Source organism: Pteropus alecto, unplaced genomic scaffold (genome assembly GCF_000325575.1).
Source record: "Pteropus alecto unplaced genomic scaffold, ASM32557v1 scaffold74, whole genome shotgun sequence".
NCBI classification, from domain to species: domain Eukaryota; kingdom Metazoa; phylum Chordata; class Mammalia; order Chiroptera; family Pteropodidae; genus Pteropus; species Pteropus alecto.
The window spans coordinates 1,839,149-1,864,265 of NW_006436291.1; the positions used below are offsets into that span (position 1 = coordinate 1,839,149).

Consider the following 25,117-nt stretch of genomic DNA (forward strand, 5'->3'; position numbering starts at 1 on the left):
TGGGGGGGCCTGCCTCTCGACCTGCCCCGCACGGCCGTCCCCAGCCCCCCGCGCCCTACAAGGCCTCGACCCACCCGGCCCACCATCTCTGCCTCTGGCCTTCCTCAAATGCAGACGGCGACAGGCTGGACAGAAGCAGAGACAAAGTTCCCAATCACCCAACACTGAAACCACCGAACGCAGCCATCGCCAACAGCACGGCGATTCATCCTCACGACAATCAAACCTCGGCCCTGGGAGAACCAGAGGGGGCTTGCGAATCAAAGACTCAGTCTCGTTCGGGGTGATCGTAAGGTTAAACGTATTTAATCGTGTCACAGGGCTCCCAAAATCAGCGGCCCATGGAAGGCAGAAGCACCAGCCAGGTCCACCCTCCAGCCTGGCCTGCAAGCAGTGAGCACGAGGTCCGCCTTCCTGCCACGCCCCTGCCATGAAGTCTCCATGACAAAATGCGATTCAAGAAGATGGTCCCTCACAATAGTGAAGAGTTTTTCAACGAACGTGAGAGATGAAACCCACAGAGCGTACTGTACAGACAGACAGAAGGCGGAGCCTGAGGCCACACTCCCGGCCAGTGAGAGCCATGGCCTCCAAGGAGCCCCAGAAACTCCGCCTCTGACACCAGCAGGAACCAATGGCAGCCCAGTGCCAGTGAGGGCCGTGGCGCGAGGCCGAGCCACTCTGCATCCGGGACCTGGCCGCACACGGCGGTGGCCACGCAGGTGTCTGCAGAAGGGGTGACCGAGGACCTTCGTGCGCCAAGCACTGTGTGACCGAGTGTTCTGTGTTCCTGTGTGTCCCTCCCCAAATACGGTAGGGTTGGTGTTAGCCTCGTTTGAACAGCGACCTAGAAGCTATACAGCTCGTTCAAGGTCACAAGCTAGTCAGGACTGGCCTAGCCCCATCTCCTCAGCCTCCAGGTCCAGTGTTACTCCCAACCGCAGCCAGAGTCACCGTCACCAAGTCAGGTTCAGAGCAATCCCAATCCCACCCACGCAACAGCCCCCCCCCACGGGGCGCGTTCCAAGACCCCCGTGGTCGGCTGAGGCTGCAGACGGAGCCGCACCGTGCACGGGGCGTCATGTTCCATGCACACGCCCCGTGATACAGCGACTTACGAGCCACGCACAGAAGAGACCGACGGACCCGTCCCGACAGAGTCACGAGTTACGAGAACGTGGTCTCTCTCGGCATCGGCTGTCCTGCTCCCCGCCTTCCTGTGGGGGGACGTGCGTCAACACGGTGCCCACGTGGTGAGGGGGAGCGGGGTGAGCGATGCGTTTTCGGGCATCTGAAACCCAGGAGGGGGATGCCGCGGGCAAGGGGGCCGGTGGCAGTGAGGACACAAAGCGGCCCACGCTGTCGGGGGAGAGCACGAACCAACGCCCAGCCGCCCGGCCACAAAGCTTCTGCGTCCAGGATTTTACGTCTGTCACAAAAATGCCCATCACGTTTAATGCAGTGATTGCAGAAGTTCTGTCTGTGCTGGGCGCCCCGACAATAAAGCACGTAATCACTGTGTCGCCGCGCACAGGACGTCCATGCCGAAGAGCCGACGCGAGCGGGCCACGGGGTGACGGCACGGAGTGGCGCCCCCAAACACCGTTAAGCGGGTGCTTTTCAACGCCGTATCGAGAGGATGGTGTGACGCTGAAAACGTAAGCTACAGGTTGAGAGGGGAATGGTGCCAGCGTGTTCTGAAGGGTTTCGGTCGTGAATGGTATATAATTTTTTACAGCAAGTCTTGCTCCAGCAATAAAACACTTCATTCGCCCCTGCCTGAGCCCACAGCCCGGCGCAGTCAGCACGTGTCTGCCAGGCTTTCTCTGCATGCTGAGCTGCTCAGGAAGACGCGGTCTCTCTTCTGGTGGAGGGTCCTTATTACACAGCTCATTACAAGTGTCCCTGACTCTTAGACAACTCTTACTTGGCGACGTGGCGTTGGCGACGTGGCTAATGAAGTATAAAGCTTCAGCAACAAATCATTGACAAGTCCGGGTGCTGCACTCCTAATGGAGAAGTTTTTAATCAGAAGCAAATGTAATCATTTATGTTAAGCAACCCATGGACCTGGGCAACGCAGCACAAACAGCCATTAAGCGAAAATTATGACAACCAGGAAGCAGAGCTGCCACGTTGCAGACGCAGCAGTTTCGGCTTCTGGAGGCTCTGAGACGCTCTGCCTTGGTGGCACTGAAGCGGACCTTCCCGCGGACGGTCCCAGCTCTGGCGTGGACTCCGCGCCCGCACAGGCCACGGTGCCCTGCCGTCACACAGCACGCGAGACAGTGTAACGCCCGCACTCACGAGGCTGTCGGCCCGGCGCCGTGGGGCTCTGGCGGACTGCTTGACCTCTGCTTCTCGCCTGCAGAAGTGAGCATGAGCGGAGCCGAGGGGCTGGCGCGGGACGGGTGACGTGCAGGCAGCTCCTGCTCCCCTCATGTGGGGCTAGCGCTGCAGAGGCCCCGCTGGGTGCAGTGGGGCCAAGGTCAAAATAGCCACATGCGCGGTGGACCCGTCTCCCACCCCCTCACCCACCGTGTCACTGTCTGTGCCGATGGAGGGAATTCCTAAAGCGTCCACGCTGGGGACGGTCCCCGTCATGGAACGGCCTGGCCCCCACCTGTCCCTGGTAGAGGAGGAACAGCAGAGCGAGGAACGAGGAAGGTAAGACGCAGGGAGGGTGCATCCCGGCCTGGGGACAGCCGAGACACTGCGCACGTGTGAACGAGGCGCCACTGGGCCCCACAGATGTGCAAAGGGCGCCCCCTCGGCAGGAAGCTTTCCTGGTGCCAAGACAAGCACGGCCTGTCCCCTCCCTTCTGACACAGCCTGACAGGACAGAGCGAGAAACGTTCTGTTTACAGAAGTCGGCTTCAGGAAAGTGGCTACGAAGGACCAGTTTCTGAGGGAGACACCGAGGTCCCCAGCTGGTCTCCCGTTTCGGAGCCTCACTGGGACCCCACGACAGCCACACCGAGGGGACCCGCGAGGACCTCGGCTGCAACGACTCCATCCCTTAACAGACGAATGAAAAGAATCCGTCAACGGTCCACGATAAAAGAGGTTCGACATGAATGCGTCACCTGTCACCTGCTTAACGATTTACATATTCACATTGAACTTCGACCCTGAGTTCGCGGGACGCATCGAAGGCCCAGGTAGTTTGATGCCACGCAGCCCCATGCACAGCAGGTGCGCTGTGGCAGTAACACACAGGACAGGACGAGCACGAGGCAGGGAGGCTGAGCGGTTTCGCAGGCGGCCAGCACGCGTGCTACGTGCACCACGAACACGGGTACGAGAGACTGAAGAAGCTCCCAGCATTCCGGGTGACACCAACGCGCAGACGGCCCTCCACCCGCTGGGCCGTGCGCGGCCACCCCGAGCCAGCAGCGCTACGTGTCACGTAGCTAGCGCTGTCCTAGCGTGCTCACGTGACAACAGGCCCACAAAATTAACAGGTGGTTTTCCTTTTTCCAAATCTCGTAAGATTTTCTATGTTAATGACACATCTTCAAAGTGCAACGATATTGCAGATGCACGGAACTGTTTTCACAGGAACCACGCGGGCCCTGGACCTGCGTGCGGTGAGGCCGCCGGTCAGCAGCGCCCGCGGCCGCCGGTCGGAGTGATTAACGAAGGCACCTTTCCCACAGAATGTCAGACTCTGCCTTTTTAACAACTGACCTTTCACAGGATACTACTGAACTCATAATTCCACTTTTGTTCAGTTTCTTATTAGTGGAGTTAAAATTAATACTTAGGGGAACGATGGCCGAGGCGCTGCACAGTAAATCCTGGGCGCGTCGGCGTCCGCAGGCCCGCCCGGGGACGGCAGGCAGAGCCTCGCGGCGTGAGGACCCCGCGCCGTCTGTGCCCTTTCGGAAGACAGATGAAGGGCAGCGTGCGGCCTCTTCAGAGAACAAAGATGTATATTTTGAGACTTTGGAAGTTTCTGTTTCTAAAAAAAGGACCTAATAAAATTGCTAATTCCAATCATAAATTTAAAAGAATTTACTCTTATTCAGTTTTCTTAAACATTCCTGATGACTAAAATGATGTATGGGACAATATACTCTGTAACCCACATTCATCTTTTAGAAGCGACAATTTAATAACCCATCAAGGCAACACAATATGCCAAAGCCACTTACCTTACAGTGGGATCACAGGAAAAAAAATTAGCTGCTAATGCCAGAACTCTCCCCGAAAATAGTCAAAAAAAAAAAAAAAAGATTGGGAAATGCAGCCGGAACAGGGGTTTCTCCTAATTATCAATGGGAATAGCAAATTACTTAAGGACTCAATTGTTTCACCAGGCCGACCATTTCCACATCAGACGTATCTCATTTCTATAAACCCCTCAGGGGCCCAAACTAGTTTTAGCTCCAAAGATCTTAGGGGACCCCAGGGCGAAGTGAGAAGGCGAGAGTACATTCAATTATTAATTCTTATTAAATATTTGAGGAAAACCACTCTGAATAAATATCGGGGCTGCGGCACACAGGTAAACGTGCGGCGAGTCCACTCGACGTGCCTTTTGCCTCGCTCACCCCGCTGAGGAGGTCGCTCACCTACGGAGGGTCAGCGACGCAGCCGAGCAGGCAGGACACCACCGGAAGGCAGAGGACGGCGCCCGCGGTGGCCGGCACCTTGTCTCGTGAGGCGTGCTGCTGGGTGCACGTGGCCAGGAGACGGGGTCGTCGCCCCACGGCTGACCGAGGGGCCCGGCAGCCCGGACGCTACTGCTGTGGCTCCCCAGAGCCCCCACGGTGGCTGACCCCATCGCCCCAGAAGGGCACACACGCCGCCCCAGCCGACGAGGCCAGCGCCACGCCTCAGGGCATGGAAGGAGGGCATCCCCGATGGGAACGGAAGACATGAGAAAGGTGGAGGAGAAAGACAGACGGCAGAAACGATCTGACACATTTCATGAAAAACACCAGATCGGCCACTTTCGCAGACGAGCTAAAACGAAGACGATAAAACCAGAAGCAAAGCCGAGCGCCGTGAGTGCGTCTCCCGGGCACGGGCCGGGCGGCGTCGCGGGGGCTCCGGGCGCGGGCAGGCGGCGTCGCGGGGGGCACGGTTGTCACAGAGACGCCCACAGCCAGAGCTCACGGCCTCCGGCCTCAGACGGGCAGCGGGGAGAGCGCGTGCGGCTTCCACGTAGGGGGGACACGGGAAGGGAGCTGCCCGGACGCCGAGGGCACTGCCCACCGGGCTGCCGGGCCGAGGGACCAAGAAGACGGCTAGTCCGCTGGCGGCTCAGGGCCACAGACGGCTCACTCACGACACACTCATCCTGGGGGTGGCCATGAAATACTGATGTCCTTCACCGTGCACCCACACACCTGCCCGCTGGCTCTCTGCACCGCGGCCCCGACGCTCAGGGCTCGCTGTGCACCCAAGACAGGCAGGACTGCACTCCGAGCAGAGGCCGCCTTCCAGCTCGTCGCGGCCTGGCAGCCCCGGTGGCCCACATCTCCGTCTGGCCATTTATCAAGGACGGATGAGCCCAGACCTCACGGAGACTGAGCCGGGTCCTGGAGACACAACCAGTGCCCAGGCCGGCCCCTCCCCTGCTGGCGACGGCCCCTGCGCCTTGTCCCAGATGGGGCGTCACGGCGACGGAGGCGAATGGGGAGGCCTCCCTCTGGAATACGTGCCGAGGCGAAGCCCAGACGACCTTCCAGGACCGGGGGAAACGCCCGTGAGGCGCGCCCTTCATCCCGCACTGGGCCAAGAGGGCCCCCCCCGGGCCACCTCCAAACGCAGTTTCGTGTTTGTGGATGGGCATTTTCAAATACGAGCTCTTTTTGAGTACGTCTGGCTCGGCCCAGTTCTTCTCGGAAGGGGGGGTGACAAACCAGGCACCCCACTTTCTCCACGCCTGGAAACGTGCTGGAGACGGAGTTTTCGGGTCAGGGGCTCTACCTCATTACTGCAACGGGGAAAACTAATGAGTTCCTAGCCTATCAAAAACCACTAGCAGCGCCCCTAATTATCACGAAAACACTTTGCAAACACCTACATAAAAATTCAAAGACTTCTGCATAATCTATATCATTTAAGACACCAATTACCTAATTACTTAACGTTTACTGAACTCATTAGCGAGTTCGTCTGTGCGCAGTTCGCAGGGATATAGGGCAGTTCCAGAGGCGAATTACGACTCGTGTCTGGCAGGAAAGAGCACACGCAGCACACGCAGCAACACGCTAAAGCAATGCGGGAAGACGCCGAGGCACGCAGGCTGGGGACCGGCCGCGCGCTCGGCTGAGGGGAAGGCCGGAAGCTTAACCAGGACACTGGGGACGAGACGCCGCTGGGGTGAGGGTGAGCGCGGAGACTGCGCTCCATGCCCGCCGGCCGCTCGTTAGCCTTGACGCCACGGGGAACCCGGGGACGAGGCTCCGTGAGCGGTTACCGCATGGGTCAGGGGCCGAGGGATCGCTTCTCCCTGCTGCCGACTTTGGGGACCGTGGATTAACGGGGTCAGGCAGGCTGGACAGAGGTGACAGGGACAGCAGGACACCTCGGGGTTGGACAGAGGTGACAAGGACAGCAGGACACCTCGCTCGGAAAAAGTGGTTTCTAAGGAGGTGCGACCATCGGCGTGTTTTGCAGGGGCCTGTGGACTCTGTCACCAGGCTCCTTCCGAGTTGGTTCAGACGCACGTCCAGTCCATCGGATGAGGGAGAGGTGGCCCCACTGGTCCGCAAAGGCACACAAGGATTTGGGGAAAGTGAGCATCATTCAGGACGAGCATTACTCACCACGGCCAGCCCTCGTCACTGATGAATCCGATCTGTTTAAAGAGTGGACGCCTTCGCCAAGAGTGAGCTGCGCTATAAACTGTGGACTTGGGGTGATGGTGCTGTCACTGTGGGTCCCTCGTACCGTCTGCTGGGGATGCTGACGATGGGGGAGGCTGGGTGTGCGCGAGCAGGGGCTGTGTGGGCAACTTCTGTACACTGCCCGCAACTTCGCCGCTCAAAAAAGTCACTAAAAAAAGCGGCCACCTTGGTCGTTCCCCACCATTCTCTGTGCTCTCGGCCGTCCCCCGCCCTGACTGCGCCCCCCAGGGGCTGTCCAGGGGTGGAACTGGCCAGGAGGCTCGCCCTCATCAGCCGCGGGGTTCTGCAGCGCAGGGGAAGGAAGCTCACTGCGCGATGACAGCCCCCTGGGGCCCCGCAGCGAAGGGCCGCAAACCGGGCTTCGGGGCACAAGGCGGGCTCCTCCAGAGGCCTCGCTCCGCGGCTTCCGGAAGGCCACCCCCTCCCTGTGTCCTCGTGGGCTCTGCGCTCTGGGCCTGTCTGTGCCCTGATCTCCCAGTCACAGCGGATCAGGGCCCACCCTACGACCTGGATTCAACCTAAGACCTCCAGAGCGGCCCCCTCTCCAAACGCAGTCATGTTCCGAGGGGCTGGCGGTTTAGGCTTCAACGTGTGAATTTTATGGGACGCAGTTCAGCCCGCGCACGTGCTCAGTGAGACCCAGCAGCTGGCAGAGACAAGACACAGCAGCTCAGCACCAACGGTGACAAAATCCTGCCAACCCGTCACCATCCAACACGGTCACAACAAATGTGGACTCTGGACACTGAAGAGCATGAACGGCTCCATGGAAGCCAACGCTTTAACAGATCTGCTGCTTCAGAGGAAGGCCGAGCGGAAGGCTGAGTGGAAGGCCGAGCGGACCCGGGGGCCGCCACGGGAGAAGGCTCCGCCCACCGCGGGGCTCCCCAAACCACAGGCCCGCTGACCGCTCTAGAGAGTAAGCGCCAGGGAGTGACCGGGCCTGGGTACACACGTGCCAGACCCTGCGACTGGCTAAAATGCACCCCTGAATTTCACACTGCGTCTCGCCCCAATCTCCGTAACCACGTCCCTTTTCGTGAGGGCACTGCCACTCAGACCCCCGAATCCGGCACTCGCTCTGACTTTAAAAGGACGTCTGAAGTGGCTACCGGCACGGCCGGACCAGAGTTAGGGAGCGAGGCAGTCACCACACCTGTCATCCCCGAGGGCATCGCACGGTCACGTCTGGTTCCAGAAATGACTCCACAGCAGAGAACGGGCGTCGGGGGCGAAGGCTGGAGGGACACGGCAGGAGGCTGGTTAGGGAGCGGTCACGGAGCTCGCAGGTGCCCACGGAGGCTGGTTAGGGAGCGGTCACGGAGCTCGCAGGTGCCCACGGAGGATGGTTAGGGAGCGGTCACGGAGCTCGCAGGTGCCCACGGAGGATGGTCAGGGAGCGGTCACGGAGCTCGCAGGTGCCCACGGAGGATGGTTAGGGAGCGGTCACGGAGCTCGCAGGTGCCCACGGAGGCTGGTTAGGGAGCGGTCACGGAGCTCGCAGGTGCCCACGGAGGCTGGTTAGGGAGCGGTCACGGAGCTCGCAGGTGCCCACGGAGGATGGTTAGGGAGCGGTCACGGAGCTCGCAGGTGCCCACGGAGGACAGCAAACGGGGACGCGGCGTCACGGCACGGCCATGCGCCGCAGGCCTTAGAGAGTGCTCGGCCTGGGCGCTCACGACATGAGGGTAGGTTTGTAAATACGGAAGCAGTTTACACACTCCGATAAAGACTCTAGAAAGAGTTATACTACAATGTCAACACCTTACTTCTGGGTAATGGAGTTGAGTGACTTTTACTTCCTCGCGTTTTTATCTTTGCTGAAACGAGCCTGAGAGTCACAGAGACACGGACGGAAACGTCACGAGCTCGCCACGAGCGTCACGCGGGTGCCGTCGGGTCCCCGGTGCTCCGGGGAAGGTCACCAGCGGCTGTGCCATCAGGGACCTGGCCCTTCCCATCACTCCTGCTGACAGCAAACTGACTTTCGGCTCCAGCCTCCTCCCCTCGTGGTCACGGGATGGCCTCACCCCCCCATGACTGTGCCCCGGGGCCAAGGGGGTCTTCACGCTTCCCGTCTACGAGGGAGGACAAGACCGTCCCGGGGGCCCTGCAGCAGCGAGGCTGAGTGAGGCGTCGGCCTTTCTAAGCGGGACGTGGGCAGAAGGGTGGGCGCTGGCCTCTGGGACAGGCCGACGGGGCCCCCGCCCCATCAAACGCTCAGCCGTCCTATTCCACAGCGTCCCCGTCCCTCTTCCATACTGCCCTGCCATTCTGGACCTCAGTGACCGTCCACCCACGCTTCCGTCTCCCCGAGCACGGGCTCGCGCCCCCTGGCATGCCGGCACCGGGCGGCTGCGGACCGGACGCGGGGAAGCACGCTGAAGTTGATTCCCCGCCTTCCTGTGCTGAACTCACTTGACAGAGACATGCCGTGTGCCACACGGCCAGGTCCCCATGCGTGGGGCGGACAGGATAAGGCGGCCCCTGCTCTCCCAGCGCTGGGCACCGAGCTCCCGCCGGACGAGCGACGCCAGCCCGCGGCCGCGGGGCCAGGGGACCGGCACGGCAGTCCCCTGCACGAGGGAGCATCGCCTTTCTCCACAGCGAACAGACAATGTGCAAATGTGACTTTGGGAAATGACATTTATCTCAATTCACTTGAACGTAACGTATTATTACTAGTATTAATAAGTTTAGCTCTAGAAATTGTACAGTCTCCCAAAGAGTCCTTGACCCAAAATATCAGAGGATATTAAACTGAGAAATGATCTACTGATGCAAATCACTAAGTCGATTTGCATTTGCTTACTGAACCCCATCACGGAAATTAAACTGCGTGCAGCGGCAGAGAGCCGCTGTGCGTGGTTAAGGAGACGTCTTGGTGGATCCGGGCTCGATGTCATTAATTTTCCCACTTTCCCTCATTAACAAGTAAAATGTTTTTGCTGCTTGAAAAGTTTTAATAAATAGAAAAAAGCTGAGCAGCTGACATAGTTTTTAATGTAACATACGAGGGCTTTCAATATTTTTACATACATTAATGGAGAAGCTGCGGGGAACGCTAAACGGCTCTACAACGTGACACCAGAGACTCGCCTTCCGGGAAGGGTTCTGAGCGTGTCACTTCCGGGCCTTTCCATTTGGGCACCTGCACCTTGGTCCTTCAATGCATGTCACCAGAAAGCCTGTCGCCTTCGTCCAGTGGCCCCGAAACGCCACGAATGACCGCCGGCAAGAGTCCCCTCACAATGCCCCCCAGGGACCAGGCGCGCGCGCCGAGCTGTCCATGCAGCTTGGCCTGCTCGCCGGATGCAGGCACGGACACGCACCGCCTGGCCCCACCTGCCCCGCGCAGTCACCGCACGCTCCCGCGGACGAGCAGCCGATCTGGCCCAAGACGCAGCGGACGACGCACGCGCAGCCCACAGGCCGTCGTCAGCAGGCTGCCGGAAGCGCGGGCCCAGGCCTCTGTTCTCTTCGCCCACCCCACGCCCTGCCCCACAGAAACCGTGGAAGGACGCCCCCTCGGTGACGTCCCCTGCAGTGACGGGACAGGCACGGCCCGCCCCTCGAGAATGACCGCCGAGACCCGTAGGCACGGGACACTATGGGCTGCACACACCATGCCTGGGACCCCAGGGGCTTCCACAACGCCTGGTCCCAGGGTCACGCGTGATGCGGGGGGGGAGGGGGGGCCGGGCCTGCAGTGTCACCTTCCTTGGCGCAGAGGACTGCCTGGGCTTGTCCTCTTCAGGAAGCCCACGAAACCCCATGTCTAACTGCGCCAGCAGCTCAAGGCCACAGCAAGTCACGTGGCCAGCCCCACCTCCTGCAGAGGGGGGTCCACCGCTCCTGGGGCATCTGGGGAGAGAGAAGCGCCTGCCCCGTGCCCACCATCCTGATCCGTGGCCTGTGGCCCGTTGTCCACCTGCCACCTTACTCTCAAAATGACCCTTTGAATGGGTCAGTCCAGTTAAAACAATTACGTTCTGACTCAGAAAACGGGGTAAAAGTCTTTCGGTTCCTATCCTGGCTTCACACCTGTAAATACTTCTCCCCGTTTTCCCCAGACAGAACCGGACCATCCACTCCGTAAAGCCTGACTCCCAGCCGGGGCCACGCAGGAGGGAGCCTGCGCCGTGCTCCGGGGCAGGCCTGTCCGAAGGACTGGCCCGAGTCCCCCTCCCAGGCCGGGCCGCGTGCCGGCTCCTGTGGCTTCTCTACAGCGTTAGGCGTAGGCGGCTCAAGATCTCCTGGCGCCGTCTGACCTGGCGGTTTTCATCACCGCACCAGCTCGCGGTCCATCACACAGACAGGAGAGGGACGAGCGTTATGGGTGGACACCTCGGAGAACTCTGGGGAGATCTCAGCAGCGTGCAGCGGCAGCCCTCGAAGCTATGCAAAAACCCCACGGAAAGGGCCAGGGCGAGCCGCACCTGCCCGGAACTGCCGGACTGGGCTCAGGAGGGAGCGGCAGGGCCCCCCGCCGTCCGCACCCCCCGGGCCTGCTGCTCTCCCTGCAGGCGGCGTCTGTGCCCCTCCCCACCTGCCCGCTAACCCTCCTCTTTCTCTGGAACGGTCACACGACATCAAGATGGCAGTGACTACATGCACAAAGCTAAGTGACCAACCAGCCTCCTTCTAACTCCAAGTTAAAAACGGCTGTTCCTCAGCGTCTGTCCCTGGTTCAGCTCCCATGTGCTGGGGCCTTTTTAGCGCCGAGACCTCCCCCACGTGTATAGAACTCGCCACTTCTTCAAAGTTTTTCTCACCTGCGAGCAAAACCTGCCCGCACTGGCTCTGCGGCCCCGTGCTCCGGGGAGGGGGCAGGGCGTGGGCAGTGCCCGAGGAAGAAGGTGCCTGGGGCCCACCTGCTGCTGCCACGTGCGGGAGGGTCCGGGCCCCTCACTGCTCCGGGCTGGGCGGAATCCACTCAGGCTGGGCTCAGAGCGGCCGGAGGCCTTGTTTAATGAGCACAGGTCTCAGTGTGGGAAGATGGCACAGCTGGGTGTGTGGCGGTGAGTACACTTAACGCCACTGAGCCGTACACTCAGAAGCGGCTAAAACGGTAAGTTTTGTTTCGTCGACTTTGCCACGGAAGAAGGGTGGGCTGGGTCAGGGCGGCGCCGGCCCGTCCTGCGAGGGGCAGCCGTCCCGTGACATGTGCGGTCGGCCGGGCCCGGCTCACACCGACCGAACGACGGCCTCTCGGTCACGGCTCTGTGCCGCCGTGTGGGTAAATAACCGAGAATGGATTTCGAAGAGTTCACACTGTAGTTGTCAGTCCGCATGACCCCGTGATGCCTCGGGCGGGAGGGCAGGACCCCGAGGAGCAGGACCCCGCCGGCCTCCCACGCGGCCCAGATTCTTCCTGCCCCACCGAAGTCAGCTGACAGTTCATCTCTAGGCTGCTCCGTCAGCAAAGCTGCTCGAGTTTGCAAACACATAACTTTTCATGCAAGCAAACTAATTTCCTTAGACATAATTTGTCAGAAAGTAAAAACCTAGTATGTCACATGCGAAAGTAACTAAGGGTTTTGTAATAACAGATGCAGATGGAGACCCCCCTTAAGAAAACTTTATTGCTTATATTTTAAATTCAGGAACTCCATAAATCCTGAACATGCTTTTGGCCCTCAGATATTAAGGCTAAAAATGCAACTATAAAGTTATTTGTTGATTTCGGCTCCAGAAGGCAATTTACAGTTGACGGTAATATGTCTATGGCATATGGATCTTGGGGTAATAAAAATCTGGAGAGCTCTTGAAAACTCGGGCAAAAGAACAAGGCGGTATCACGCGGTTACTTACCCCTTGCCACGGGACCCCGAGCTGGCCGATCCAATGTCAGCATTCCTCCGAGCCCTTGAAAAGTAGCTCGTGGCCGAATGCAAACCGATGGAAGCCGAGACAGACGGAGAGACCCCAGAACCAGGTGGAGGCAGATGGGCAGCACGAAAGCTGGGGACAGGAGGGCCCCGGAGGTGCTGGACACTTCCCTACGGCCACCTGTGGCTTGAGGTCTAAGTTCCCAGAGTGCCGCCACCCGTGCCCCCCCAGACTCCCTTCTGGACGTGGAAGCCCGTCCCCGCCCCCCACCTCCTGAGGGCGGGAAGGAGGGCTGACGCCTCTGCCCTTCGCCCCAGCCCGGGCGCCCCGCACGGCCCCTCGGCCGCCCGCAAGCTGCAGTGGGACCCAGAACCAGCAGAAATGAGGGGCTTCAGTCTCGGGCCATCGTTTCCAATAAAAGTTTTGTTTACTAGAGAAGATTTAAACGCACCAGAAACGTTGAAGGAAATAAGTGGCCGGCTCCCTCTGACCAAAGCAGCCCCGTTACATCGCACTCCGAGCGGAGCCCCGAACTGGCTGAAACAGGTCAGAAAGCTAGTGCTTCCCCAGCTGATTCTCACAGACAGACGACTACTTTTGGGAGGCTGCTTTTCGCGCATCTATAACAGTCCAGGAGAACAAGCAAGCTCTCCCTTTCGGAAGCGTGTGCTCTTAGCGGAAGGACGCAGGACAGACGCGTCTAGAATGCACTTGTAACACGTGTGCACACGCGCACTACACACAAGGACGTCCTTCTGTGTGAGAAATACAGTGAACAGCCAGCACACCCCACAGCTGTGTTTCCCTGCTGCCACGGGCCGAACCTTACACGTGTTTTTCCTTGAACGGAATCTTTCCAGAACGGTTTGTGCTCCTCTGGTAGCTTGTCTGAACACGCTGGCAGAAAACTCCGGCTGAGATGCTGGGGGACCGCTCCCCGCCACGTCCTCAGCCCAATAATTCCCCACTCCCGCCCTGACCCTCCCAGATTCTGCTTCACGGCGCTCACAGGGGGGACATTCGCTTCACCCGCTAAGGTTTTGACATTGCTCATGGGGGAGCAGCGGCCGCGCCCCGAGCCAGGAGGGAGGTGGGGGGGGGCGCAGGAAGGAGCCGCCTGGAGGCTTCACCTGCGCTGGCCGGCAGGGCGCGGGGCCGAATGTGGGGAACTTCCTGACGGTTTGGGTCACAGTCTGAACCCACATGCTTTAGCTGCCATTCAGAGGCAGCTGGCAGACTCGGGGTTACACGAGCAGCTGCCTCTGACCCGCAGACATGGCAGGGGGGTCCGCGAGCTCTGCCGCCCTGCGACACAGTAATGACGCTGACAAACAGAACTTTTATGTTGCTTTTCCTTAGACGGGTCCAGAAAATACTCTCTAAACCCCAGCGACACTTAAACACTGTCCAGTAGCCGAACACGCTGCGCCTGGTCCCGGTGAGCGGCGACCCGTGGGGCAGGTTCCTGAAGGGACTTGGGCGCCAGGGGCACAGAGGCCGCAGCCCTGCACTGCGGCCCTTCCCGGCCAGATGCCTCGCACTTCCCTGTGCCATGGATGTGGCACCCCGGGGTCACAGCCGCACCCTGCGGTGGGGGCGTAGACCGCCCGCCAACGGAGGGCGTCCGGGGTGCGTCCCTCCCCTGCCCAAGCCCAGGGCAGCGTGGAGGCCACAGCTGTCACGTGACGGCAGTCCCACAGCCCGAGCCGGCTGGACAGCTCGCCACGTCCCTCTCCAAGCTCCTGACGTCCAGGAGCAGCGGCCTCCAACGCTGCATGGGTGACCCCGGAGCCCGTCTTTGTGCGACGCCGGCCCCGCACGCAGCACCCCGCGCCCCCGGACTCCCCATCCCGCTCCGAGATCCCCACACACAGCACCACGTGCTCCTGGAACCCCCCTCAGCCAGCCAGCCGCCCGAGGCCTCAAGGAGGGTAAGGCCTCACCTACCTGCCTCCACCACACACCTGGGGCGGGGGGCTACAAGACCCCAGGAGGCGGAACGCCAGCGCTGAGCGAGCCGCCAGCCCCAGCCACACGTCCTCGTGGAGTGGAAAGCGGCCAGCACGCAACTGAAAAGTTTTCACAATCCAGTTTTACAACAGCTTGGTTTGGTTGATGCACATACGCCTTCCTGGCATTACATTCCCGTCTTTTCTTAAGAAGGTTTTACAAGGGGAGAATGAGAAACAAAGGTAAATCTTTAATAAACGAAAGATGCAGGACATGCCGTCCTCGCCAGCACCCTAGATCCAAAACCCCACTGAAACGTCACGTCAGCCCCGGGCTGCACAGTTCATTTTCTCAAGTGATCAAATACGATAATCACCTTCGTGGAAACCTAAGCAAGTCCCAAAATACCGTCAGCAAAATAAGCCTAGTCGTCAGCCCTGCAGACCCTGCAGGGTTAACAAAGTCAAAGCTTCAGAGCCCACGGATGACTGGGGGGCACCCAGCCCTCACGTGCCGCCGGCGCCTCCGACATGACTGACAGCTGTCGATGGAGACGCGACGTCGGCAGGAACTTATGGAAGCGACTGTTACGCCACTTCCCGGCCGATGTCCGCCTGCCCCCCTCCACACACACACACACACACACACACACACACACACACACACGCGCGCACACACACGCACACGTTTACGGAAGGTGGGTAACGTGAACCCGATGGCTGCGGCACAGAACCACACGCGCGGCCAATGGGCCAACGTGGGGGCAGGCGTCGCACAAAGACGGGCTCCGGGGCCAACTTCCAACCCCCCGCCCCCCACGGCAGAGCGCGGCACGGCTTCCGGGCGACCGAGACCCCAGGACACCAGGCATCGAGGAGCAGGGAACAGGCTCAGGGCCACCAGGGTGCTCTGCTCACAGCGCCCTCGCCACCGCCCACTGGCAGCAGAGTGAGGGGATGTGGCCTTGGAGGACGTGAGTGGCCCTACGTGCATGAGCCGAGTTGGGGGACAGGGATGCCCCCCTCCAGGTGGACGAAGGCAGCATCTGAGCCCATGACAAAGGCTCCCAAGCAGAAGCCCGTCGACAGACACGCCGACCCAGAGGGTGCCAGAGGGGAATCTATCCACAGCTCCAGGAAGCCCTACTCACCCCACATCACTTAAAACAAAAAAAAACAGAAGAGAGAACACTACCTCACGCAGGCAGAATGATCCGAATGCCGAAACCTGAACACATTGCAGAGAAAATGAAAATGACAGACTAACATCCCCCGTGAACTTAAACGCTGAAATTCTAAACAAAAGAGCAAACTGAAATCGATAGAAGTTTCCTCCTGAAATGAGGGCTATAGTTCGGCACTTCCAGACTCACTCGAAACCCTAGTTGACTTCGGCACATTTAAAAGATAAAACCATTTGACAAAATGCAACCGTCTGAGGAATCAGCCCCAGCCTGAGGACACCCATGACACCCGAAGGTCCTATCAGTGTGGTGACACACTGGAGGAAGGGCAGGAGGTCCCCGTCAGGGCTGCCGGAGAGCACACCGGAGGGTCTCGCCAGTGCGGTGACAGCAGAGAAGACGAAGGGGTAAAGGTCACACAGCCGCGGACGTGCTTTTCTCCTACACAGATAATTTTTATGTTCTCTACTTTTCAAATGTCCCTTCCCAAAATCACACGGGTAGGTATGTATAATAGTGACTGTTGGGTACCCCCCGAATCCATTTCCCAGCTCCCCCTTACGCACGGAACCCTAATTTTAGCCCATACATGACAACCCAGCATGCTTCTGGGGAGGTGTGGCCACGTGCGAGTGTCCTGGACAACGACATGTTAGCTGCTCCTTCCGGGAAGCGAGGTGGCCTTTCCTTTATCTGCTGCCTGGAATGTCAGCGTGGCAGCTCGGTCCCCGGAGGCTTGGCCTGAAGCCCCAGGACGAGGACCGCGGCCTGCAGATGGAGAGGAAAGCTGGGAGGTGGCCGAGGCTCCAGGGACGTTCCGGCCCCCAGCGCCCGCCCCCACGGCTTCCTCGCCGCTCCCCGACATGCTTCGTGAGGGCCACCAGCTGCAGCTCACTGCGGCCATCACTTGGAGGCTGTCACGGCTGAGGCGATGCTAACCCGACTCACGAAGCACCCGAAGTAGCTGCTCAGGACGAGGCCCCGTCGTCATTCGGGGCTCAGACCCGTAACAAAGATTTAACTCAGCATCTCCTACAATGCTGATTTTCTTCCCCAAATTCACCTGAAAGTGTTTTTTAAACCAAAAAAAAAAATTTCAACACAATTTCTGTGACTTATTGTGCAGCTGAACATGCTAAAAGACAAAACGTTTTTCCTTACAAATGACCTGACACCTGTGGCTCTCTGAACGCTCCGGCCGGACGCTTCTCGTGGGGCTGGAGAAGCGTGTTCGCATCGCTCAAAGGTTTGCTTACTCTGTCTTAAGGCCGTTGCTTGTAGCACACAGCTCCCCAGGAGAAACCTCGACAGCGGACGTGAAGACGTATTTATTACGGCACCTGCACTCGCCACGCCGTTTCTGACGGGGGCCCGTTAAAATCGACGTTTATGTTTGTTATTATTCTCTCTGTTCTTGGCATTGTGATTATTAGCCAGTTAAGAAACACCGATTGGGCGGTTTCTGCCTGTGTCAGAAACAACGAGAGCTGCATTTTAACTCGAGGCCTCACCGTCAGTGAGCGGAGGAAGAGAAGGTTAGGAAGAGCCTCCGTTCTTTATGCCTTTGCAACCAGAGAGACGCAGCAGGGATGGTTCACGAGAGGAACGTGCCCTGGAAACGCACACCGCGCGTCGTGCGGGAAAGGGGGTGCGCACACCCCGACTGCCAGCGCCTGAGGGACGGGGGGCACCCACCCACCCCGTGAGGCGACTCTGGGACTTCAGGATGAAACTCACCTGGCAGGCTGACCGGGGAGGCTGCGCCCGGTTTGAAGGGCGAGCTCAGGCAGCACCTCCCGGAGCCCGCGCGTCCAGGGGTCCTGACCCAGCAGCCGCTCCGTAAACGCACTCGGTAACCAAGCGCCCGGGAGCCACCGCACAACGGCTACGTCCCCCGCCCAACTGGAGGTGGACGGCCTCGGGCAACGAGCCCAGGTGCCCGACGAGGACACTCACGGCGCTGTCGCGAGACGCTCGCTTCTGGGATTGGTGGCACGTGGCTCCGTGCTACCCGTGACCCGTGGAGCACAGCAGGAACCTGTTACCCCCTCTGCTGCTCTGACCCCCCGCCACAGATGTGTCACATACGGTCACTTACTCAGTGTCCGGGGTCTTCCTGCCGAGCAGCCTAATCCCATGCACTCCTTGCCGACAGCCAGAGACCTCGAGTGTCCCCAAAGGGCTGGTCACCCTCCTGAACATCAAGTCACAGGCCTTCTCCATTCTCCTGAGCACCTAAGAAAACAATTTTCGAAGTAAGCGTACGTGAAAGAGCCGAGTTTCTTTTATTTTTTATTTACGCCTACAGCACCCGGTGTGGCCTCCCATCCAAGCACTAACCAGGCCCGACCCTGCTTAGCTTCCGAGCTCAGACGGCAGCGGGCTTGTGCAGGGGGACGTGGCCGCAGACTAGGTTTCCTGTAAAGCACAACAGAAGCGCCAGTCATTCAAGACGTAAAACCTCTTCACAGTTCCTCCCCATTTCGGGAATCTGATCCTAAAACGTCATTCTCACAAGTTACTGGGAAGAAAGAAAACCAGCTGTCCGCCTGGAACGGCCGAGCAGTGGCACTGTCCTCCGCTTCCTGCCCCCCCCCACCCGCCGCGTCCTCGTTTGTCCGTGAAACGCGCCGGAGGCCGAAGCTCCGCAGCTCCGCACCCGCATGGCACCCAGCGCGAAGCGGCCCCGGCTTCGCTGATACGACCCGCTCGCCGGCAAGTCCCTCGTTCACGGGAACTGCAACCGAAACACGGTATTTTGAACAAAGTTTGTTTGAAAACAAAGCCCGTAAGAAACGGGCTGCAGAAACGGAGCCTGCCCGGCACTGTGCCCGGCCGCGTGTGAGCGGGCGGGTGGGGAAGCGCACGTGCCTCACTCACCTGCAGAGACACGGACAGGTGCACGACGACACCCTGCGCTGGAGCCTCCACGTGAACTGACAGACACTAGTTTCGGTCAACATAACAAAGGCCTAAAAGAAGAGCTGTGCTAAGAGCAGTGAGAAGCATGGTGGGGGTCGGGCGAGCTGGCCCCCCTGACCGGGGCGGGGGGAACGGGTGCAGGGGGCCTGGGGAGTGACTGACGGACCTCCTGAGCCAAACGTGCCTGTGGCCTCCTCCCACGACTTCTGCACGCAGGCCCAAGGCGGCGTCTCCTGCCCGTGATCTTATGTATCAGCGTTTCCCAGCAGCCCAGCTCCGGCCGCAATCACGAGGATAAACCGGCACAGCTGACGCCTCGCCAGCGGGCCCGCCCGTGAGCACCGGGCCGGAAGCCGGACGGCTCCCGCCCTTTCTCTACCTCCACGTCTTTGCCCTGGAGGAACCTCGGAGGACCTGTCCAAAGCCGTCCCCGGCGTCGACTCCCTCCTGCATGGAGCACTTGCGTGAGGGCCTGCCATCCGGCCCGGCCCCCGCCCCTCGCCCCAGCCCCACCTTCACACACCTGTGCGCACCAGCCCCACCTGCCCCTTCACACACCTGTGCGCACCAGCCCCACCTGCCCCTTCACACACCTGTGCGTGCACAGGCCCGGGTCTCGTGCACAGCGCTCACTTCCACGCCGCCCGCCCCGCGGCCCCGTGGCACGTGGGAGGGCGTCTCGGGTGTGCTGCTCACCTGGGCCCTTCTCACCTGAACACCAAGCCAACGGGTAATGACAGCAGAGGCCGCAGCTGCAGTCAGCAGCTCCAGGCTAAACCCCGCCCGTCACCTGCTTTGTAGAGTTTCCTTGGGAGCAGCCAGGCTCCCGTTTGCACACGGGCTGTGGCCGCCCGCACGCCCCGGGGTGGAGCTGGCCGGCTGTGACAGGAGGGATGGCATGACCCTGAAACAGGGACCTTCGGGGCCCCGCCCGCCCAGCAGCCTGAGTCCTTGGTGCCCTTTCATTCCGTATGGCTTGGAGTCCCAGCTTTGACCCTACTGTCCTCTCAGCTGGACTGTCCTCTCCCTGCCTGTCCAGGGTGTGTCACGTCGCCTGACTGCCCACTGTGCTGTGAAACCTCCGCCCAGCCCACTGTCCACGTGCTCGTCCCTCCTCCGCCCCTGCCTGCTCCTAACACCACACAGAGTCAGGTGACCTGCTCCTAACACCATGCGGGGTCAGGTGACCTGCCCCTAACACCATGCGGGGTCAGGTGACCTGCTCCTAACACCACGCGGGGTCAGGTGACCTGCTCCTAATACCACACAGAGCCAGGTGACCTGCTCCTAACACCATGCGGGGTCAGGCGACCTTGCATCTTGAGGTCAAGCCATGTCCCCCAATACACAAGAGTCCATCCTGAGCCCCCCTTCCCTGTGCACGTGGACGGTCTGACCCGGACTCCTGCCCAGACCCCTCGCGTGCACACAAGCTTGCTGGGGTCCTGGCATATCCACCTGACGTCAGAGACCCCCTGACAAGTCACCTCCCAGGGCGCCCACAGCCCGAGGGACACAGACAAGCTACCGAGAGGGTCTCTGCCCCACCACCACTACGTGGGGGCAGGAATCCCATGCACGGCCCGGCACACTGAGGTCACCTAAACTCGGCCACACTGCTTGCCCTGAGTCACAGGATCGGCACGGGAGCAGCAGGAACGTGTGTGAGGACCTGGCACCCGGGAGGGACTTAGAGACGGTTACACCTGGTGCAATCTACTTTGCAACCAAGTGGCCTTGGTCTTCGATCCTGGCACCAGAAGGCTCTGCCTGCTCCTCCCTAAAATCTTACCCAGCAGCATCAGAATCTGATCACTCTGCAGAGCAGGTGGCCACACCTCCTCGCAGCCCCCTGGGGCCCTAGCTCAGTTCCCGGAGCCAAAAGCAACTGCTGCCCCCACCCTCCCACACCTGGGGACACTTCCCAGCCCCCTGAGCTGCTGGTAGGGGTGAGGGTTCTGCCGTGAGTGAGGGGCCCCCTGAAGGCAGCGCACCACACACGTGTGTTCAGCTGGTGAGCAATGCGTCCACCATGCAGGCCCAGGGCCCAGCACCATGTGCTCCAAAGCACGTTCCCAGGTGCTGGGGGCAGGGCGAGCAGCCTGGACCTGCTGCCCCTCCTGGGGACCCCACCCTGCACGTCAGCGTGTTACGGCTTGGGGCGGCCCTGCAGCAAAACCAGCTTACGTTTGTTTACATAGCTTTGCAAACATGTCCCCATGACCTGGCCCTCCCTGGGAGCACGGGGCCATCAGGCCGGAGGCTGTCGGCGGAGCGGGCTCGGGCCTCAGATGTGGAGCATGACATGCCCCAGCCCCATCTCGGGCTGGCTCCTAACAGCGAGCCTCAGACGCTGGCACCAGCTAATTGAAGCACAAAGCCACTTACTGAAAGTCCACTCCGTAACTCACGGAACTTCTGGGGAGGCTGCAGAGGGGGGATCCGAAAGCTGTAGGAACCCAGGCTGGGCAGGGTCCAGCCCCAGCCAAGACCGAAAGCCTCAGGGAACATCTGTGGGGACAGCCAGGGACTGCGGGCGTGCAGCTGGCGCTGCTGCCACCGCTGCCCTGGAAACGGGGCGCGAGAGTCGCCGTCGATTCCCCGTGGCCCGGCCACCCTGTCACTCACCTCTGATTCAAGGCCCAGGCTGGAGCCCAGAGCTGGCTCGGGGGCCAAGCCAGCACACGCCCGTGCCGAGTGGCAGGGGACAGGGACAGCTGCCAGGAGAGGAGGGCTCTGCCCACGTCGGCCCCCGACGGAGGATTCGGGTCCAGCACTGGTACGGAAAGCAGGCTGGCACACACCCCGGCCAGGAGGACGGTCGAACGTGAGAGGCCCACCCCGTTCCCGGGCCGCGCTTCTCTCATCGGCAAAGTGGGAGTAACAAGAACATTGACTCCGGCAGCCTCGCCGGCTGCTCCGTGGGGCCACCTGGGAGACACGGGGGAGCCGTGAGCGGGAAAAGACCCTCGCCCTCCGCAGGACACAGCCCCACCTCGCCCCGATGCCTAGAGCCAGGTGAGCGGCGGGGGGTCCGGCAGGTCGAGGGTCGGGCGGAGAAGGTGGTGCAGACGCAGGGTCACCAGGGCCTGCCTGTCGGATGCCCCCACGGGGGAGGAGAATCTTGCGCGCAACTAAGCCTCGTCCCAGCGGCCAGGGTCTGGCCACAGGCCGGACCATAGCGGGGAAGGGCAGGAGCCAGGCTGGGCGTGGCTCGAGCTGGAATGGCCACCTCTCCCCAGGTGACGCCCCGCACACCTCACCTGCACTTCTGAACTGAGCAGAAGGACTCTGCAGCCCGGCTGCCACCACCGAGCCGTGTGCCGTCCCTGCCCAGCACGTGGCCCTGTCACAAGTCAGCCCGGTGCCTCCTCCGAGGTCTGCCGTCTGCACCCCTCGTCCCTCTGCAGACCTGTGCGGCCGCTGGAAGCCACAGGACACCTGAGTCCACCATCCACATCACGCTGGACCCGACAAAGCCACCAGTCCCTAACCGGGACGCTGACCAGTCCAAATCTGAGAGCAGTGCCTGTCATTCCCAGCCACGTCCTATCAACTGACCGCTTAGGGACGTGACGTCTGAGGGGTGAGCTCCCAGACTTCCGTATCGGTTAAACAGAATCGAAATCACACTGCACTTCAGTTTCCTCAAACGAGGGGCCTCGCTGGCACCGCCCCCCATGACGAAGGCCTGGTTCCCACAGCCCCTCCCGGACACGGCCCGGCCGGACTTCCGCCAGTGCCTCTGGGGTGTGAGCCTGTTAGCAGGACCACCGCTAGTCAGAGATAATGCACCAGCGACAACTGACTGCTACTTTGCCAAAAAAAAAAAAAAGTGGCAATTTTAACATAATTTTCCATCGACCCTGCCAGGAAGGGGATTTGAGGCTGCACACACCCGTGTCCCGCTCCGTCCCACACGCAGCAGGACGCGGGCCTGGCCGGGGGAGGTGCACACAGCAGGGACCGGGGAGGCAGGCGATGTGGCCCGGGGTGCCCAGAGAGGTGTGTGGGGGACACGTGGCCAAGGGCCGGCCACACAGCCTGGTAGGCCGGTGTCAGGTCTGGCTTTTCCCCTGGGAATCCCAAGCTTTAAACGGAGGAGAATCCGCCAGGTTCTCCTTGTCAGAAGCTCCCTGTGGCAGCTGCCACGTGGGTGGGAGCGGAGGCTGGGAGTCGGTGAGGAGTGGACCCACCGAGGACGGATGAAGAGCTGGGCCGGCACAGGGGCAGAGGGACACCGGGAACGGGTGGTCAGTAACGAGCGTACCAGATGCTCGTGCGTGGTGCCAGAGGCTGGGAGGAGGCGACAGTCCCCTGCGGGGTGGCGGCCCAGAGCGGCGAGCCTTGCTGCCCTGCCTTTGCAGCTCGCCCGACATCTTTCCAGAATGAAAGATTACTCTAAGAAATCAATGTACATGTAAGTTCCTTTCACAAGGACCACAGGGCCTCTGGAGGCCTGATAGGCCAGTTCTGGACCACGTGCCAACAGCCGTGACTGGGCCTTGCGACTCTGTGGAGCCAGCACCCCCTTGCCGCCCAGCACCTCGGGCAGAGCTGGGCTGCAGTGCCGGCTGCTCACCTGGCTCCCACGGGGACACCACGGGCCACGCTTCCCTCCCCGACGCTCACGGAGCTCGCGCCCAGCCATCCACGGCCTGGCAGCCCCACACAGCCCACGGGCCAGCTCCCTGCGCCACTGCATGGCATCCACCTACAGCTACAAGAGCGGCTGACATTAATTGGTGGCAGAAAAAAATGGATTTTCCACGCTTATTTGGAGACCTGAGAACCTGAAGTAAATTTCATTTCGTTTCCCTTTTAACGTGAACGGCATTTAATGCTCCGAATTCCACAGCTGGAGCCAGGGGCTGGGTTCCCACTGAATCTGCAGCAAGACACCCAGGCACGCGCCGTGTCCCTCGCCCCGTCGATCTTCTGGCCGGCGCAAAGCCGACCCCGCTCCGCAGCTGCCCTCCTCCCCTGCTTCCAACCACTCCCACTGTCCGTGTCCCACGCGGAAATGCCAGGGACAGGCTGGAAGGAGGAACTGGCGAGTTTCCTCGCTGTCACTGGAGGTGGCCCGGCACCTCCCTGGTCAGTGGCGCTTGGCTGCAGGAGTCCCCATAACAACAGAGCCCCAGAGATCAGGCCAGGTGAGGAGGGGCCCCGGCTGCACCGAGCTCACGCGTGCCTCGTGGAGGTGCTCGGCGTCCACGAGCCACGGGGACACTGCGCCCCGTGCGGCGTGTGAGCAAACAGGCGTGCGAAGGCCTGCAGCAGAGCGGGGTGTGCGAGGACGTCCAAGGCCATGTGTTCGGGCGTCTCGCAAACACCGTTTCTGGATGAAAACAAGCGCTGTCTCCGTTTAAACATTGAGCTTAAAATAAGACTCGGCTTTTTCCCAACTCTTCATTTTTGTTCGTCTTTTCAAACTAAACACAAGTGGAGCAGGACGTAACTGCTTTTCCGCTGAAGCTCAAACGCGGGTTCGAAGCTGCACTCACGCAGGAGCAGGGCGCAGTTAGGGCGCAGACCGCTGCGTGCGTGCGTGAGGCCGACCACACCCGAGGAAGCACGGACCGCCCGTCTGCACGGCCTAACGAACCGCTCCAGGCATCTGGGACGCCGCGCACTTCCAGGCGGTGACTCTGCTCGCACGTCGACTCCGGAAGCTTCGGCGCGTCCTCTGCACCTGGCCGAACCGGGGCTGTGGGTCAGAGCGCCACGCGGTACGGCCGCAGGTCTCTGGAAGTTCATTTAACTGTCACCATTTATTTGTGATGCCCCATCGGAGCTCTCCTGCTGACATGCCACTGCAGACCCCTCCGGGAAGCGGCGTGCGCTGGCGCCAGGGCACTCACGGAGCCACCCCAGGGAGCGGGCGGAACGCTGGGCATCGTCCTTGCTAATTTTGTGGGGAAAACATTTTTATATGGAAATGGGGATGAAATGGGGACGTCGCAGAGGTACAGGAGGTGACTTCCGATAGACACCCACCTGCAGGGCCCCCAGAGCCCCAGAAGCTGAAGGGCCACCCCCACGGCCCGCTCCGAGGGACGAGGAGGACAAGCTCTGCTCATGGCACTGACTGTTCAGGCTACTTCGCTTCACTCCCTTTTTGACAAGTCACTGAAATAGCAGGCTTGAGCACTTAGTAAAGAGAAAAACGGGTCTTTAAAAACAAACGTGTCACTGTGCCAGCCGAAGGACCAGGCCCTCAGAGGGTGAGGTCACCGGGCTGCAAGCGTGAGCGAGGCCACACCTCCGGGAGGCGTGCGCAGCGCCGGGCGGACGAGAACCCCGCAGCGACACACAGCTGAGCAGCCTGGGAGGCAGCAGAGCGCCCCGACTTGGCCGAGTCCCC

General features: G+C 60.6%; 1 protein-coding gene across 1 annotated transcript in view; it reads right to left on the reverse strand.

The window, feature by feature from the left end:
- The window catches only part of MGMT (O-6-methylguanine-DNA methyltransferase), a 191,630-nt gene that overhangs the window by 128,009 nt on the left and 38,504 nt on the right, over nucleotides 1-25,117 (reverse strand). The window contains exon 3 of the mRNA XM_015590141.2: nucleotides 17,927-18,063. Coding sequence (XP_015445627.1) covers nucleotides 17,927-18,051 — 125 coding nt within the window. The 5' untranslated portion in view covers nucleotides 18,052-18,063. The remainder of the gene's footprint in view (nucleotides 1-17,926; nucleotides 18,064-25,117) is intronic.